The 17638-nt window shown below is 40.9% G+C and overlaps 1 protein-coding gene across 2 annotated transcripts in view; it reads right to left on the minus strand.

Moving 5' to 3' along the window:
* Positions 1-17469, minus strand: part of rabep1 (rabaptin, RAB GTPase binding effector protein 1) — a 35642-nt gene extending 18173 nt beyond the window's left edge. For both annotated transcript variants that reach the window (XM_037687799.1, XM_037687798.1), the window contains exons 1-11: positions 17315-17469; positions 14100-14228; positions 13640-13843; positions 11640-11800; positions 8916-9035; positions 6540-6675; positions 6022-6200; positions 3754-3861; positions 2677-3138; positions 1035-1139; positions 837-953 (exon numbers count right to left, since the gene is read on the minus strand). In XM_037687799.1, the coding sequence (XP_037543727.1) occupies positions 837-953; positions 1035-1139; positions 2677-3138; positions 3754-3861; positions 6022-6200; positions 6540-6675; positions 8916-9035; positions 11640-11800; positions 13640-13843; positions 14100-14228; positions 17315-17360 (1767 nt within the window). In that variant the 5' untranslated portion in view covers positions 17361-17469. The remainder of the gene's footprint in view (positions 1-836; positions 954-1034; positions 1140-2676; positions 3139-3753; positions 3862-6021; positions 6201-6539; positions 6676-8915; positions 9036-11639; positions 11801-13639; positions 13844-14099; positions 14229-17314) is intronic.
* Positions 17470-17638: the final 169 nt, after the last annotated feature.

Below are 17638 nucleotides of genomic sequence, written 5' to 3' on the forward strand. Positions count from 1 at the left end.
TGGGAGGGGCTTACCAGGAATTCCCTGATGCAGTGGGAGGGGCTGACAAGGAGTTCTCTGTTACAATGGGAGGGGCTTACCAGGAGTTCTCTATTGCAATGGGAGGGGCTTATCAGGAGTTCCCTGATGCAATGGGAGGGGCTTACTAGGTGTTCTTTGATGCAATAGGAGGGGCTTACTAGTACTTCTCTGCTGTAATGGGAGGAGCTTACCAGGAATTCCCTGATGCAGTGGGAGGGGCTTACAAGGAGTTCTCTGCTGCAATGGGAGGGGCTTACCAGGAGTTCTCTGCTGAAGTTTCTCTTTGAGTATAAAATGTCCATGTGTAAAAGAACGTCACACAACCACATGAGTGAGAACAGATGTCTTTTGTCTCGAGGTACTGTTGCAGCCTTAAGACTGGCTAAAGATTCTCCCAGAACAACAGTGGCTCGTTTTACTTCTTTGATGCCATTTATTATTTCCTCCCTGTTATTCCAGAACACGGTCAAAGATTAATCATAACAGGATCGAGATGATGTGAGACAACAAAAACTAAAACAGCTGTGGTGTTCTTTGTGTTTCTAGGGAACTAAGTAATGTTGTTGGTTCTGAAAGGCTCAGCATCTAGAGCCCTCGTGAATTCACCAGAAACAGTTTTAAAAAAAATTCCACTTAGGAAGCGTCTCTAAAAATATAATATCACCAAAAACTCTGTGTGAAAGCACAGATGAAAATCTTTGTTTTTAAAGATACCCGGAGCAGTATGGATGGGGGCACAAGTCCTGAACTAGAAATTAGAGTACTTAAGTTTAATTTTAGAGATTTAAAAGGTTTTCGTTTCATAATACACAGACCTTAGCAGCGGTTTCCTCGTTCCCTAGTTTCACCGACTCTTCCAGGTTCTGTTTCTCCGCCATCGTCCTCTCCAGCTGATCGTTAGCCTGACGGAGCATGACCTGCAGCTTCTTCACCTGAAGGAAAAGATGGACATTTTATTTCTGCCAAACTGTTGTTTTTGTTGTTGCTGCTGTTGTATATATGATGACACACACCTGGTCTCGTGTTTCGGCCTCTTGTCCCTGAATGGCCTGCAGCTGCTTCTCGTAGTTTGAGCACATATCGCAGCGTCGGCCGAGCTTCCTTCCTGCATTCTTTACCTGATAACATACAGAGAAGTAAACAACGCAATAGTTCATGATAGTTTCTCAGCATTTTCTGCACTGTTTACATTTGGAGTTCCTCAAGGCTTCATCCTGAGCATCATACTGTTTTCATTTTTTTCTGTTGCCTTTTGGCTCAGTATTTAAAACTATATTTTACAGCTTTGCAGATGACAAACAAATTATTGACTCAAAACAAAGAAATGTACTTCACAGCCTTTATTAGACCATCTTAATGACATCAAAGCATAAATTATATATTTTTTTTATTTAATTAACCTTTACTTAAAAAAAAACAGTCATTTTAAAATTGAAAGACAGATCATAAAACATTGGCAAGTGATAGATACCTTAGTTAATATTTCACACAGGGTGGGTCTGGGGAAACTCACAAGCCCCCAGTTGAATGTCTCGGTGTTGGGAGTTTTCCCTGCTGAACTAAAAGGTTGTCTCTCAGCAGCTTCAGCTGCACGAGGGAAGACTCTGCTGTTGTTTGTGCTTATGCACCAGAATACCCGTTTTTCTCGGAGTGCTCAGAGTGTGTTTCAACTATTGCGGCATCACATTTCTTGCCCACCTCTGGAAAGTTTACTCCAGGGTGCTGGAAGGGAGGTTCTGACCAAATGCCGAAACTCGGATTCAAGAGGAGCAGTGTGGCTTCCATCCTGGTTGAGGAAAAGTGGACTAGATCTTCACCCTTGCAGAGTTGCTAAGGGGGTCATGGGGGTTAAACTCTTCAGTCTATGCATTTTGTGGATCTGGAAAAGGCTTATGACTGTGTTCCCCAAGGCATTGTGTGGGGGTGCTGCGAGAGTATGGGGTGCCTAGGTTGCTTTTAAGGACTATCTGTTCCCTGTATATTCCTGGCACAAAGTTGAGCTCGTTCATGGTGCAGGTTTGACTACGCCAGGGGTGTCCCTTGTCTCTGATCCTGTTTGTGGGGGCCATGGACAGGATCTCAAGTCGCAGTCGTGGACAGGAGTGTGTCTAGTTTGGGAACCTCAGGATCTCGTCACTGGCCCTGAGGATTATGTAGATAATGTGGTTCTGTTGCCGTCTTCAGACCAAGAACTTCACCGTACACTGCGGTGGTTCACAGCCAAGTGTGAAGTGGCTGGAATGAGTGTCAGTTCCTCTAAGCATGATTGATACAAGCAGTCAAAATGAGCTTCCTTCATAGATTGGTCAGACTCAGCCGTAGAGATGGGGTGAGGAGTTCCATCATTCTGACATCTTCCTTTGGAGGTTTTCCAAGCACATCCCACTGGTCCTGTGGAAAACCTAGAACTTGCTGGAAGGCGTGTGTATCTTCTCTTGCCTGGGAACACCTCAGGGTCCCCCAGGCTGAGCTGGAAAGTATTACTGGGGAGAGGAATGTCTGGATTTCTCTCCTGGACCTGTTGCCTTTGCAACACGACTATGGATAAGTGAATGAAGATGGAGATGTATTTGATTTAGTTGCTTAAATATTCAGCTGAAAAGAAAAATGTGATTTAGAGCATATCAAAATACTGGTAAAGGTTCTGAGATGCACCTCTTGCTGCAGAAGATTCCACTCGGTGTCGCTGACGAGCCGGTAGCCTGCAGGCGGTAAATACGCCGTGTCAGGAGCATGAGAGATGCTGGACAGCAGCGACGCAGTCTCCTCCTGCTCCGGTGTCATGGCTTTGATCGCCTTCTCCTGGTCTTTAGTCAGCAGGAAGTGGCTCGCTGTCAGCATGATGGAGCTGATGGACGAAGTCTCACCAAAACTAGAGTCTGTCACCCCGCAGTCGGCCCCGACCAGGGGCCCAAAGTCTGACTCATCCAAGTTGCTGGCTGACTTGGCCTTGTGGTTGTGACCGCTGAGCCCCTGCTGGGAAGACAGTGAGGACCCGAGGCTGTCCGTGGACTGGACTCTCCGCAGGTTGTCCCTGTAGGTGTCCGTGGGGCCGCCCGCCACTACGTCAGTGTCTAATGAGTGCATTGAACCGTGGGTGCTGTGGTTGGTGTGAGGCTGAAAGAGAAAAGAAACAGCTAAGTCCTCTGAGGGAAGTTGAACAAATGTGCTTCCAAAACACAAATTAAAAAAATAAATTTAAATGGTCATTTTAAATTATGTTGAGAAAAATACAAAACAAAAAAAAAACCAGTCTGTGCTGCACAAATGCTAAACTAAAAGGAAATAAGTGAAAACGTTAAAAGAAGAAGAAATGTATGTTCTCATGATCCAAAAACATTAGTGAAAATTTATACGAGGCTTTTTGTGGAGGGTGTGAGGTGACAAGTTTAAAAAAAGTATTTTTTATGTGCAGGACGAGGAAACAAATATCCATGTGAATGCCAGACTGGAGTCAATATTCATTTTGCATCAACAGGATCACTGTCACTCATCTTCCATGTGAGTGTGGTCAGAATGTGATGGTTTGATACTAAAAAGACATCAATCTGAATACTTCAGGTCCAGCTGCATTACAAAAACATGGGTTTTGTTGTTTCGAGATGCAGAAAAGACGAGCCACAAGGACGAGGGTGAAGGTGAGGCTCACATTACTCCCAGGGAATAAAACATGACGTAAAGCAAAGACAAGCGGCTGCCTCTGGAGGAAGCATCAGGTTACAGGATACAAACCTCCTCCATGCTCAGCCCGAGGAAGTCCTCCAGAGGTTCCGTGTTGTCTCCTCCATCGTCCTCCTGCAGGTCCTGCGCTTGGCTCAAACGCTCCTTTTCATCCTCCTCCTTCACCGGAGAAAACTTTCATTAGAATCTGTCACATTTGATTCCTTCAAGTAACTCAGATTTACACTCATTGCAGCGTAAACTCTAATTTGATTTAATCAGCAGCCGAGACATATAGTCTGCTTTCACAAAGATAATAATGTTAATTAATCTTATTTTATGGCAGGTGTAAAAATGTATAAAATATTAAATTGTTTGACATGATTTTTCTTATATTCTTAGATATTTTTATGTTATTAAATTAGGTAATTGTTAATATTACAGTGACATTTCTTTTAAATCCACTTGATTTTACAAATGTTATTTGTAATAATTTTTGAGGACGTTTCTTTTTTCTTCTGCAAAATCAATTTAAAAAAAAAACTTGTCGATCTGCAAAACATGATTTATTAGTAAATAAAAGCATCCCAGGTGACAGTAATCTTCTGTTTTAAAAGTATTTATATTTATAATCATATAAAAGGCCAATGCAAAACAAACAACAAACACTTCAGTCTATCGTGTCGATTTAAACATTCAGGCCATTTTTATTTGCATCCCTTCACAGATTAATGGTAAAACAAATTAACTTAATCTACACAGAAATCAAAGATTTTTGTCAGGATCAAACTTGTGGTCGAGTCCAATGCCCAGTCTTATTCTTTCTATAATTACCAAAAAAACAAAACAAAGAAAAACAAGTGAAGTAGTTCAAATCACAACAAAGCTCCAACTAGTCAAGTCCAGTTTATTTATACAGCACATTTAAAACAGCAACTGTTATCAAAGTGCTCCAACTACAGCCACAACTTTTTATTTCAGGGCTTTGACTTTAAAGACGTGTCAAAATAAAGTTAAACGTTTATTTTAAAAGTGACTTATTTTAAATGAAAGTTTGTCTGTGGTGAAGTTTTCTATCAAAACATCTTGAATCTGCAGATATGAACGAACAAAAGCTCTGAAGGTCCAGCATGCAGCTCTACAACTTAAAGATTCACTGATAAGTCCTCCACCACTCCACCACCATCCATCCATCCATCCATCCATCCATCCATCCATCCATCTATCCATCCATTATCTTTACCCATCCATCCATCCATCCATCCATCCATCCATCCATCCATCCATCCATTATCTTTATCCATCCATCCATTATCTTTATCATTAATCCATCCATCTATCCATCCATCCATCCATCCATTATCTTTTACCAGCTTCTTCCTTTTCGGGTCATGGGGTCACTGGTGCCCATAGCCAGTAGTCATTGTGCGAGAGGCAGGGGCCACCCTGGACATGTCTCCAGTCCATCACAGGGACACAGAGACAAATGAGACAAACAACCATTCACTCTTACACCTAGAGACAATTTAGAGTTACCAATCAGTCTAACATGCATGTTTTTGGTCTGTGGGAGGAAACTGGAGTACCTGGAAAAAAAAACCACGCAGCATGGAGAGAACATGCAAACTCCACCTAGAAAGAACTCCAGCTGGGATTTGAACAGACAACCCACTCACTGCAAGGCAACAGCTCTACCAGCTGATCCACTGTGCCCCCCCCCCCATCCCCAACAAGTGGTTTTTAATTAGTCTCTTCTTAGGTTACACTCATCAGGCACTCACTCCTGCCTAACCAGGAGCCTCCAATTCCTGGAAATGCTTCCCCCACTTCCATCACTGACCTGAGGCACCCTGCATGGATTTACAAACGCTCATTCAGAGCGCTGACACATGACCGATCGTGTTTTCTAGCTTCACTCGGCCGTTGGAGTCAGAATCAAAACACCAGCCTTCCAACAACTCTACAGCTCTTTTTTTATTTCCTCCGACTTCGATAGGGGAAAAAATTAATTACCTGTTAAATCTGTTTATTTTCAGTTTATTCAAACAACGTCAAGTCACAACAGAAGTCGTCTCAGGGCACTGTACTAAAACATCCACACATAAAAAAGCCAATTAGTAAAAGTTATCTATATACAGGAAGCAGCAGATTGTGTTGAATCTTCACTTTGTCACAGTCTCCCATCCTGAGCAAGCACAAAGGAGACAGTGGAAAGGAAAAACTCCCTTTGAACAGGAAGAAACCTCCAGCAGAACCAGGCTCAGGACGAGCGGCCATCTGCTCCAATCGGAGTCCAGCTGTAAATCCCCCAGCCTCTTTGTGAACACGTTGAGTTGTTACCTGGTCTCGTTTCTTTATCTCCTCCACCTGGCGGAGCTGCTCTGAGGACAGCACGCTCTCTATCCGCTGCATGTCCCTCATGAGGAGGCGCTGGGACTCCAGGAACTGGTCGTTGGCTCGCTGCCACGTCTGTTTCAGCTGGTTGTGCTGCTGCCGCTCCAGCTCCAGCTTGTGGCAGACTGAAAGCACAGGAGAGGCATGAGCGATTCCAGCTGATCGTTGGGCTGTGCCCTCTCTGAGTTAGTTATCTCTGCTACTACAGTGTTTTCATGAGCAGACAGAAAAATGTGCTCAAAATAGACCAGTTGATTTGTAATAAAGGACGTCAATAATGTACCAAAAGTTCTGTTAGGATGTAATGGTGTGGGGGAAAAAAAACTAAGGGTTACATGTTTACGTGATGCGAATCAAACCGGAGCATAAAACAAAACTGAAAAAACTTGCACAGTGTGAAGATACACGAAGTGAGTTTATTTTTATTTTTCCAATCAGCTTCTGTAAGAAACGTTAGAACGAACCATCGTGAAGCTCTTTTCTTAGTTTCTCTGCATCTTCCTGCAGGACGGACTTCTGGGTGTTCAGCACGGCCACGTACATCTCCAGGTCCGTACGACACGACTTCTCAGCCTCCAGAACGTGATTCATCTCTTTCACCTGTCAAAAAAATAAAATAAATATAAAAAAAATAAAAAAAACAAGAATACGCTCCGAGTTTTTCAGCTTTAGGCTTCTGGAACATAAACAACTTGTTTTAACATATTTCATCTTTGTTTCATGGCGGTCTCTGATTTTTTGCTTCCTGAATCTTTAAAACAAAAGTTTCAAAGCCACATATTTTTCTGTTAGTTCTGAAAACTGCCTCCTTCATTTTTATCCTCTGGGTAAGGGGTGGGCAATATGGCTCAAATATAATATCGTGATACTTCAGAGCATTCTGACAATAATGATAAATTTCACGATATAAAAAAAAAAACTGAAATCATAGTTATTTATTTGACAAAATTAACTTAACATATTGCTTTGCAGTATTACATAAAATTAAAAAAAAACAAGGGGTAATTTTACTGAAATTACTTTATTTAGTAAAGTATTCAGTCTCCAAGTATAAAAATAAAAAATGAAAATTATCTTTGTTATTTAGATTGAAAAAGTCTGCACAAAATATAGAAGGAGAGGGGAAAGAAAAAAAAAGACGAGTGGCAGCTTAGAGCGGGGGGAGGGAGAGACAGTTGAGCTGTCTGTACCTGCAGTTTAGAGCTGGATGGAGAGACAGCTGAGCCGCACGTTGTTTGTTTTTAGCATTTTAGCTAGCTAGTATTGCGCGCAGCTAATTAGCGTCACACCAGTACAGACAGGTGGAGGGGTGTGCGCAGTTCGTTGTGGTCGTTCGGCGTGCTCGGTTCTGTTAACGGGGCGGGGCGCCCTGACGTATTACGTCATGAAATTAGTATATCATGATATCATTTTTTTGCCCGGGTAAGCTTTTTTTACCGGTATTATCGAGAACGATACGATATGGCCCAGCCCTACTCTGGGTATTGATAGTTTGGGACATTCTGGAGCCAGAAGAGAACATATTTGTACAAAAAGGTAGAGCGATGAAGAAACTTTACTGGACAAATATTTACATACCTGAGGTGTAATTTCTATTAATCATTGGAATTACCGTGGATTAAAAAAGGCGCACACCAATCTGAAAAACTGAATTGAGCTAATAACACAAGAAGAGCTAAAGGAAAATTTTACTTCTAACCTACAAAGCCATCAACGTCCTAGCTCCATCTTATTTTACAGATCTTATTGTCCCATATTTTCCTAACAGAGCACTTCGTTTTCAGAATGCAGGCTTACTTGCGGTTCCTCGAGTTTCCAAAAGCAGAATGGGAGGAAGATCTTTCAGTTCTCAGGCTCCTATCTTGTGGAACCAACTTCAGTTTCTGTCCATGAGGCTGACACATGGTCCAGTTTTAAGTCTGGGATTAAGACTTTCCTTTTTGATAAATCCTATAGTTAGGGTTGACTTGTTATGCTGCTATAGGCTTAAGACTACTAGAGGACAAATTGACCTCATTTCTTAAAATTGTTACGAATGAACAGTTTTCATTTGATACTATTTCTATCTTAACATGTGACTCTTGACCTGCCATTGTGTATCTGTTCCTCTCAAACCCAACAGATCGAAGCAGATGACCGCTTGTCCTGAGCCTGGTTCTGCTAAAGGTTTCTCCTTCATGAGGGAGTTTTTCCTTTCCACTGTCGCCTTCATGTTTGCTCAAGATGAGAGTCTGTGATGGAGTTAAACTCAAAACAGTCTGCTCCTCAGATAAATAATGTTAAATTATTATTTTTATATATGAATGTTTCTGTTCCGTGCCCTGAGATGACCTCTGTTGTGACTTGGCGCTGTATACTGTAAATAAACTGAATCGAAAGTGAATTGCAAACATTTTTTACCATTTCATGAGAAACTGACATTTCTTTCAAATGAGATACGCCTACGGTCAGATGACATCAATCAACACATCTGAAGGAACTTCACCAAATCAGTTGTAAAAAAAACCTTTGAAAAGTAGCAAAACATACCAACACCGTTCAGATGAACTACAGAAATTAGCGCTGACAGACCGCTGGGATTCATTTAAAAAGCTTAAACTGAGTTGTTTAAGTTGCAACAAGCTGAACGGAGCTTAACATTTCAAAACCACAGCTAAAATGTAGAAGTAGTTTTTCCCCATGAGACCTTCAGAGCGTTAAAAAATCTCTTGCGTGTAAAAAAAAAAAAAAAGTTTAGTTTCGGTTCAGTTTTCCTCTGAATCAAATCAATTTAAATGATTAGAAGGAGCAGCTCCTCCTGACTCGTTGACGTGATTGCAGGAACGAATGAGCCGACTCACCTTGGAGGCCTCCAGCTCCTTCACCCTCTCCTCGGCTGCCGTCAGCTTCGCCTTCAGGGCGCCGATCTCCTGCTCCATGGGCATGACCACCGACCGGAGCTTCTCCGCGTCCTCCTGAGCCTGAGGAGAACGTCACGCTGTGAGACTGAAAACAGACGGGGGGGCCGTGCGGACGCAGAATTTATTAAATCTGGATTCGACGTTACAAACGATCCAGCTTGATGACAAATCTGCCCAGCGGGGAATTTGTGCTCTCTGTTTGTACCCATGAACGAATCATGTCCTCAGACTTTCAGCTGCACGTTCAACCGAGCGTTTGCATTTTCAGCACAGACTCGAGTCACTTCACAAAGATTTATTTAAAGTCATAAAACACTCTTCACCCTTTGATACAGGAGTCAAAGAAAACTGATGTGTAAAAACCTCCGTTAGCTTCCTTTAAGATCAAACCCTAAATCTGAAGTCGTGTTTACGATGCCACTGAAATTTATACACACATTTCTATTTTTCCTGCCTGTAAACAACCAAACATCTCGGTTTACAGTAATAATTTAAAAAAAAGAACGTGACTTGGACTGAAAGGCCGGTTCAGAACTTCACAGAAAACTGCATATCACTAAAACCACGATGGTTTGTTATCAGGTCGGATTAAATCAGATGATGTGAGGTACAGTTTGTATTTAGATTTGTTTTTTTGTATTCCTCTATTTGTTTCTGTTTTTCTCTTCTTCATCCTCCACAGTTCAATCCAACAGGACGAGTGAAGGTGGTGTGGGTGGAGGGCAACGATCTGACAGTTCTGGATCTTTCTGCTCTTCCATGAGATTTCCGATCCAATCTGAAGGCACAAATCTGTGCTCTATTTTTAGATGCTAGTTTTACTCAGGATTTAACAGATAACAGGATAAAAAATGTATTCGCTGTTTGGAAATCTGTCACTTTAAGAAAATGTGTTTATGTAACTGTAAAATCTGATTTAGCCTTTCACTGTTTGTGTTTTCTGTCATCTACCTACTTCTGCATCTTTGTGCCATTTGATCCGTTCATAAATCAAAACGTTGAGCTCAGTCAGGACGTGGCTGTTGGTTTTTAAAACTTTTAACTTTTCAAAATATTCAACTTTATTAACAAATAGTTTCCCCATAGAAACGCATGAAAATCTCTTCAGTTCCTTCAGAAACTTTGTTCTCTTTGAAATCTGCTTCAGTGCACTCTGTTGTCCCATTTGTTCCATTTTAGCGCGTCTTTTGCTACTTTTAGTTTCACGCTACCATTCTGCTAAGTTTACCTTTCAGCTACTGTTAAAATACTGCTATTTTAGGCATTTAGCTAGCCATTATGCAACTTGTATTTTTTAGCTTTCATTCTGCTACATTTAGCTTTTAGCTACCATTCTGCTACATTTAGTTTTTAGCTACCATTCTGTTACATTGAGCTTTTAGCTACCATTCTGCTACATTTAGTTTTTAGCTACTATTCTGTTACATTGAGCTTTTAGCTAACATTCTGCTACATTTAGCTTTTAGCTAACATTCTGCTACATTTAGCTAACATTCTGCTACATTTAGCTTTTAGCTACCATTCTGCTAGATTTAGTTTTCAAGCTACCATTCTGTTACATTTAACTTTTAGCTAACATTCTGATACATTTAGCTTTTAGCTACCATTCTGCTACATTTAGCTTTTAGCTAACATTCTGCTAGATTTAGTTTTCAAGCTACCATTCTGTTACATTTAACTTTTAGCTAACATTCTGATACATTTAGCTTTTAGCTAGCATTCTGCTACATTCAGCTTTTAGCTACCATTCTGTTACATTTAGCTTTTAGCTAACCTTCTGCTGCATTTAGCTTTTAGCTAACATTCTGCTACATTTAGTTTTTAGCTACCATTCTGTTACATTTAGCTTTTAGCTAACATTCTGCTACATTTAGTTTTTAGCTAACATTCTGCTACATTTAGCTTTTAGTTAATATTCTGCTACGTTTAGATTTTAGCTAACATTCCGCTACATTTAGTTTTGAGCTACTTTTTACAACTTTTAGAAGATGAATTAGCCTTTTGCTACTTTGAAAGGTGAGCTATGATTCTCCTACATTTAGCTTTTAGCTAGCTTTTACAACTTTTAACTACCATTCTGCTACATTTAGCTTTTAGCTACCATTCTGCTAATTTAATTTTAGCTGCTGTTCTACTACTTTTAGCATCTAATTAGCCTTTTTCTAACTACAATTTTTAGCTACCATTCTGCTCCTTTAAGCTTTTAGCTAGCTCTTTAGTTCTCAGGTTCCATCCTGCTACCTTTAGCTATTGTTCTACTACTCTTACCATTTACCTAGCCTTTTGTTTCTGTTAGCTGCAACAACTAAGTGTTAGCGTCTTCAGCATATTTCAGCTGTCACTGAGCATCAGATGTGTATTTTTACAAAAACTGCTGTTTCTTCGGTTCTTCTGGGCAGAACTGGTTTAATGTAGCTACAGCTTTCGGCAGCTAAGAGCTGAAAATCTTGGACCTGGTGAACAGAGTGAAGAGTCCAGCTGGCTCCATCATGCAGTGCATAATGACTCCTCCTCTGGACTTCCTTTTATAAACTTAGCAGAAAAACGTGGGAGAAAAACAAGAACCTTCCAGCTCCACGTCAGTTCTCCATCAGGAGATCAAACTTTCTAAACACGTGAACACAAACAGCCGCAAAATAAAATGGAAAAAAAAAAGTGTCTTACTTTTTTCATTTCATCCTCCAGGTTCTCCTCCTCCTGACCCTCGGTGAGGCGCCGTCTCAGGTCTGCCAGTTCTCGCTCCACCGCCTCTCGGTACTGGTTCCACTGGGCTCGCTCCTGCTCCAGGCGCTGGTGGAACTGGACCTCATATTCACACACAGTGTCTGAAGGAGACGCACGACAAAATCAGATGTTCTCGTCATGGTTGCTGTGGCAGAAATCCAAAATATTATCCCTGTGAAACAAACACTAAGAAGGTTTTTACTTTTGTTTTGTTAAATAAAGACGGTTTATGGGAATGTAACAAAAAAAAAGCTTTAAAAACTTAAAATTGTGCTTTAACTTCAGGGGCAAGTCAATGTTTTTACCATTTCTACAAACGTGCAAACGCTGTTGGGTACGCTTTTACGACTGGTGTGCGCTTTTCAAAATAAATTTTAAAATGTTGTCTGTTTCTGATGAATGACCATCATGTCGTCGTGCACGATAAACATTACGCTCATTCAAAAGACAGGTCAGCAAAATGGCTGCACAGACCAGTTCTTCCTCTAACGGTTCATAAACCCCGCTCAGATGTGGGCTTCGAGCAGAACCAAAAAGAGGCGGAGCAGAACTCAGCCGGGTTGAAGTGAAGCGTGATGCATTAAATGTGTGTCGGACATCTCCCTCGTGTCATTTACTACAATAATTTCACTCACTTTAATGACACTCTTTGTGGTTAACTATTTATTAAAACCAACTGCAAAGCTGCTGTGTCATCATCAATATTCTCCGGTAATAAATCAGTTTGTTGTTGTTTAATCTGGCGAGTGGACGGTCACACAATGATATCATCGGTTCATCCAAGCGTCACCGTGAGAGCGCACAACCTTTCGACTCGTGTTTCTGCTAATTTAGTTCTTATAATAAAACGTTATTAACACAAAAACAAAGATATTCGTACGCCTCAGATTAAATCAAAGATGTGTCTCTGTTTAACTTTATTTTATTTTTCCCCAAACCCACAAAGTTCTCTCTGTGAGGCTGTGTGAGCTGCAAAGGATGCTGGGTAGTCTTTTTGAAATTGAGTGTGCAATGTTTCTAACTGATTTTGATGTTTCTGTGTGTAAACAGGTTGTTCTTGTTAATGTCCTGTTCAGGTTTGATTTAGCATTCATGTTGAAGTCTCTGTCATCGGCTTTTTCCACACAGGGTTAAATAAAAAACACTCCCAGCTGAACTTTAAGGCTTCTCTTCCAACTTGGTTTAAATGATACTCATGTTTTATTATCGCCTGCCGTCTAAAGTTTATTGCGAATGTGAGCAAAATATCTCATGAACCACTGAACAAATTTTAAGAAAACATTAAAAAGTAATTATTGGATGAAAATCTACAACTGACGAACGTTCAGAGCCAACCTGATTTAAGATGGCCGCCACAGCAAGTGACTTAAAAACAAGAAAAACGGCTACAACTCAGTCGGTTTTATAGAGACTGAGTTAAAATTTAAGGTGGTAGTAGCTGAGAGTCATCCACAAGTTCTCAACATGAGATGATCTCATGCTGGCAGAGAGTTGAGAGTGAGCAGCGCAGTCCAGGAATTTAAGACTGTGACCCGTTAACCGGAACATTAAATCGGACAAACGAAACCTCACGAGAACAGATTTAACCCCGAAGAGTCGAGCAGCGACAGACAGTGATTTAATCTGATCTGTGTTTGTACAGCCACCTGCAGTGTTACGAGCTGCTGTCGACACACGCAACACAAAAACTGTAGCCTAACAACTTTAAACTTTGGCAAGAACAAAAAAAAAAAAACACGAGCTGTAATAGGATTAGGATTAGGAGTAAAACTAATATAACAAGTTTAATGTGCTCTCATGTCTGTGGAGGTGTACTAAAACAACCTGACTCTAGCGAGCAGACTGCAGAGTAGCTTAAGAAATAAACTGTACAATTTAATTTTTTTAAGTAATAATGATCCAGTAAGACGTGTTTGAGCTCCACCGGCAGCTCTGAGCACCTTTCATGATGGCCTGCAGAGAAGCCACTTCCTCCTGCCACTGGCTGCGGACCTGGTCGATGGCCTCCTGCTTCGTGTTTTCCGACACGGTTGCCACGGCTTTGATGGTCTCGATCTCGGCCCAGGCCTGAGCCAGCTGGGCCTGAACGGTGCTCAGCTCGGTCTGGGAGTTCTCCAGCGCTGCAGTCTGCCTCTTGAGCTCCTCTGATTGGGGGGACAGGACAGATCAAACGTAAAACAGGATGGACGGAAGACAAGTGGGTCAAACAGAGCAGCTTGGAAGGAGGAGCCACTCGTTTATGTGCTCTTTATGAGTTTTTTAGTGCTTCACAGAACCAGAATCCTATCTTTATGCTGACAATTTAAAAACAAAATTCTAACTACTCTGTGCTCTTTGGTCAATGATTGATCGAACACAGATGGTCCCTGACGAACAGTTGGGTTTTATTCTGAGGCTCACCTTCCTTGGACAGGTAGAGCTCCTTGAATTTGGCCCGTTTCTGGTTGAACTCGGCGTCCAGCTGCTGCTTGAGTCTGATGAACTCGGTCCGCTCCCGCTCCAGAGCGGCCACTCGCTGCTGGAGCACCTCTTGGATCACAAACAGGAACAAAAACAAAACAGAGGTGCTGGTGATCAACTGCTGGCTGCGTGTAATTAAAGATGAAACGAATCAACCTGCAAATTATTTACATTTAATTACATTAAGACCATTAATCATGTCAAATCAGAGACCGTCAGTCAAAGGCAGGATAACAATAACCCGTCAAATAAACCGGATTAGTCAGAAAACAAACAGTAATCGTCATTTGTTGTTCTCTCTTAAGGTAGAAAACTAAAAATATTTGACAACTAAACATAGTAAGATGATTTAATGGTAATTATTATTTTTTATTTATTTATGCAAACACTAATCCTTGCACTAATCAACAATGAAAAAATGTGTGTAGGGCTGTAAATAATTATTTTTATTACTGGTTTTTATAATAATACTAATCCTAAATCAGTCATTTGTCTCCAAAGAACAGCCTTAAGAAATAATTTCACATAAACCATAACAGAGCACAGCAGTCCCTCGCTACTTCACGGTACGACTTTTACAGTTTTTTAACAACTGTCAACTTTAACATTACTCATGTGATTGGGACAGTACGGAATAAAAAGTTAATGAAAAAAAATACTTGGGAGAAGCACCGTCATGCAACGCCAGTCCAAAATAACTAAATTACCCAGAAGCCAACAGTGCTTGCGGCTGCTGCTTTCTGCCAAAATGGAGGGAAAGTTTTGATCAGATTCAAACCTGATTAAAAAGTCTGGTCCTTTTTCATAGTGACTTTGGCGCTCATTGGATGCAGAGAGCCGAACAGAACCGGACCAGAACTACTTCCAGCCTCATCGGCCATGCTGAGTGCTGCTAGCCGGCCCATGAAGCCTCTCGAGTGTGGAGGTCCGGTGTCTTCTCCGGAGCTCGCCCAGACTTTTTCCATTCAGATCCATCTGGATTATTTGGACTCGATCGGGACCATTGTGTGATTTTGTTCTGGCTCTCTGAAGGTCCGGCCCTCTCCAAAAGCTTCTGGTGCTCAACGGCTGCAGAGCCAATCAGAACCGGACCAGAACCAGACCAAGGTTGGTGAGTCCCCATATAAAATTTGCAGTACTGTACAGTACATATATGTATGTTGTTCAAATTACGTAGGTTAAAGCGTTTAGAACATTGTGAAGTGTGTGGGAAGGGTTTCTAAAGCCTTAAACTATATATAAATACTAAAATAAATATGTATAGCGTTCCTACTTCGTGGTTTTTCACTTATTGTGGGGGTGTCCTGAACGTATAGTGATAAACGAGGGACTACTCTACATTCTGTTAATAGGCAGAGTGACTAACTTTAATTATACTGAACAAACCACTCGTGTTTGATGCCGTCTGTATTCTTGAAAGTTTTAAATAATGCACTGGCAGCTCTCTAATGGACCTGAACGTATCCGAGGTCACAGCGAGCGGCTCGTACCTGATTTAACTCGTCTGTTATTTAAAACCTGCACACAGAGGACAGAGACGGGGTAATTCTGCACACGCAGACAGACAAACGGAAACTTTTACGAGCGACAGGAAGGGTCAGCACGGCTCTGTCAGCGTCATGTGATCGAGGACAAAGTTTTGCTCTTTTGCAACGTCAAAAAAAAAGTTTATTTAAACATTTCTGTAACAGTTATTGTTAATCATGGAGGGAAACACAAACATCATGTAAATAAAAACTTTGAAACAAGCTTTAAAATAACCCACAGGTCATACTGATCAAACTTAGCAGCGTTTCATTTAGCAGATGCTCACACATGTCAACATCTACTATTAAAGCACTAAATTTAAATTAAAAAAACCTCACAAAGAATTTCCTTTTTAATCATTACAACTGCTTTCGTGTACGGAGAGGTACTGGTTGCAATCTATGAAGTCAAAAACAAAAACACTTTCCTGAACTCTCTCAAACGGGACTATTTGAAAGAGTTTACTCCTGTAGATATAACTTGAAATGTGGATACGCATTTAATGTAAACAAAGAGCTTTTGTCTGCCTGTTTTCCTCAACAAGTCTGAGCGTTCATAATAAATCAGAACGGCCCGACTTCTCCATCCCAAACAGCTTTTCTGTAGTTGTCACTGATGACCCGTTTTCAGTCGCTGCGGCTGTTTCCATAGGTAAACAAACACATGACATAGTTGACGGCATATTAACCACCAAGATTAAAAAAAAAACAGTGTGAAATTTGTTTCTTTATTTTTACTTTTCCTGCCGTAATGCCTCGCTGTGTCAGTTTATCCAGTTTATAAGTGAATAAACAAGTTCCTATGAAGAAACACTGCAAAAGGCCAATAGTTAAATGTTTTGTTGGTCAATGAACCTTATCATGTCATACACTGAAAGAGCTGCAGTCTATTTTTCATGTACGTGTTCATTATCAAATTTACTACAATCAGCAGCTGTCACGTTTGCTTAAACATCCCCAGAGACAGATTGTTGCCAAATCTATAAACTCACAATTTCAAGAACATGGACATTAGCAGTCCTTAGTCACAAATATCTGAACTGGTTTTTAACATTTAAAATGATTTTGTGCAACTGTTTGCAATAACATGGATAAACACATACGGAACAGAAATTATGCATATTTACCATTCCCATGTTTTTACAGTTTCTGAACCATTCTTGTGATAAACTTTAAATAATCTCCAGCTTGCCCAACCTTGTGTAATGAATGATTTTAAGTCAGCTACAAAATAAACAGGGTAAATCAGCTTCCTGAGTTGGGTCAAGCCTCCAAGGCAACACACAACATATAAACCAGGACTGAAATGACCCATAAAACCCGAGTTACAGGCTGTCAGTCCTGGACCAAACCCACCTTTGGATTAAACCAGTCATCAAGCTATAAGCTAAAACGCTTTCTCTGTTTTGTCATCAGCTGTGACAACACGGCTCCTCTTCATCAATGTACAGCCTTGGTTTGATTAAAGTGATGTTTATAAACGCACACACTGCGTAACATTAAATGTTCAATAAGTGACAGCAGTGACACGTCGCCCTGATGATGCTAACTGGCTAATGTTGTCAAGGATGCAGAGGCCGCTGCCTTCAGCTCTCCTGCCCGGAGAGGCGTCAAACGGGAGACATTTACCGTCATGGTGGGACGACGGAGGGGATCCCGAGGCCTCCGAGGCCATGGTTTCCGAAGGAGGGCTTAAAGGATATTACCAAAAAGGTGGGAAATAAGCAAGGAGCGTCCAAGAAAATAGGCTAACATAACAACTACCGTTAAGCTAGCAAAAGGGGGAAAGCGGTTTCCGGTTGTGTATCAAAATAAAAAACATTTCGCGCTTAGGGCTTTTTCATAACAACTATTATCAATTTCTATATGAAATTATAATTGTTTTATAATAACTTAAAAATATAAAATTATCTGAGTTGTTCTGAAGTTAATGTAAAAGTAAAAAAAAACGTG

This window comes from Nematolebias whitei, chromosome 14 (genome assembly GCF_014905685.2).
Source record: "Nematolebias whitei isolate Nwh7 chromosome 14, NemWhi1, whole genome shotgun sequence".
NCBI classification, from domain to species: Eukaryota; Metazoa; Chordata; class Actinopteri; order Cyprinodontiformes; family Rivulidae; genus Nematolebias; species Nematolebias whitei.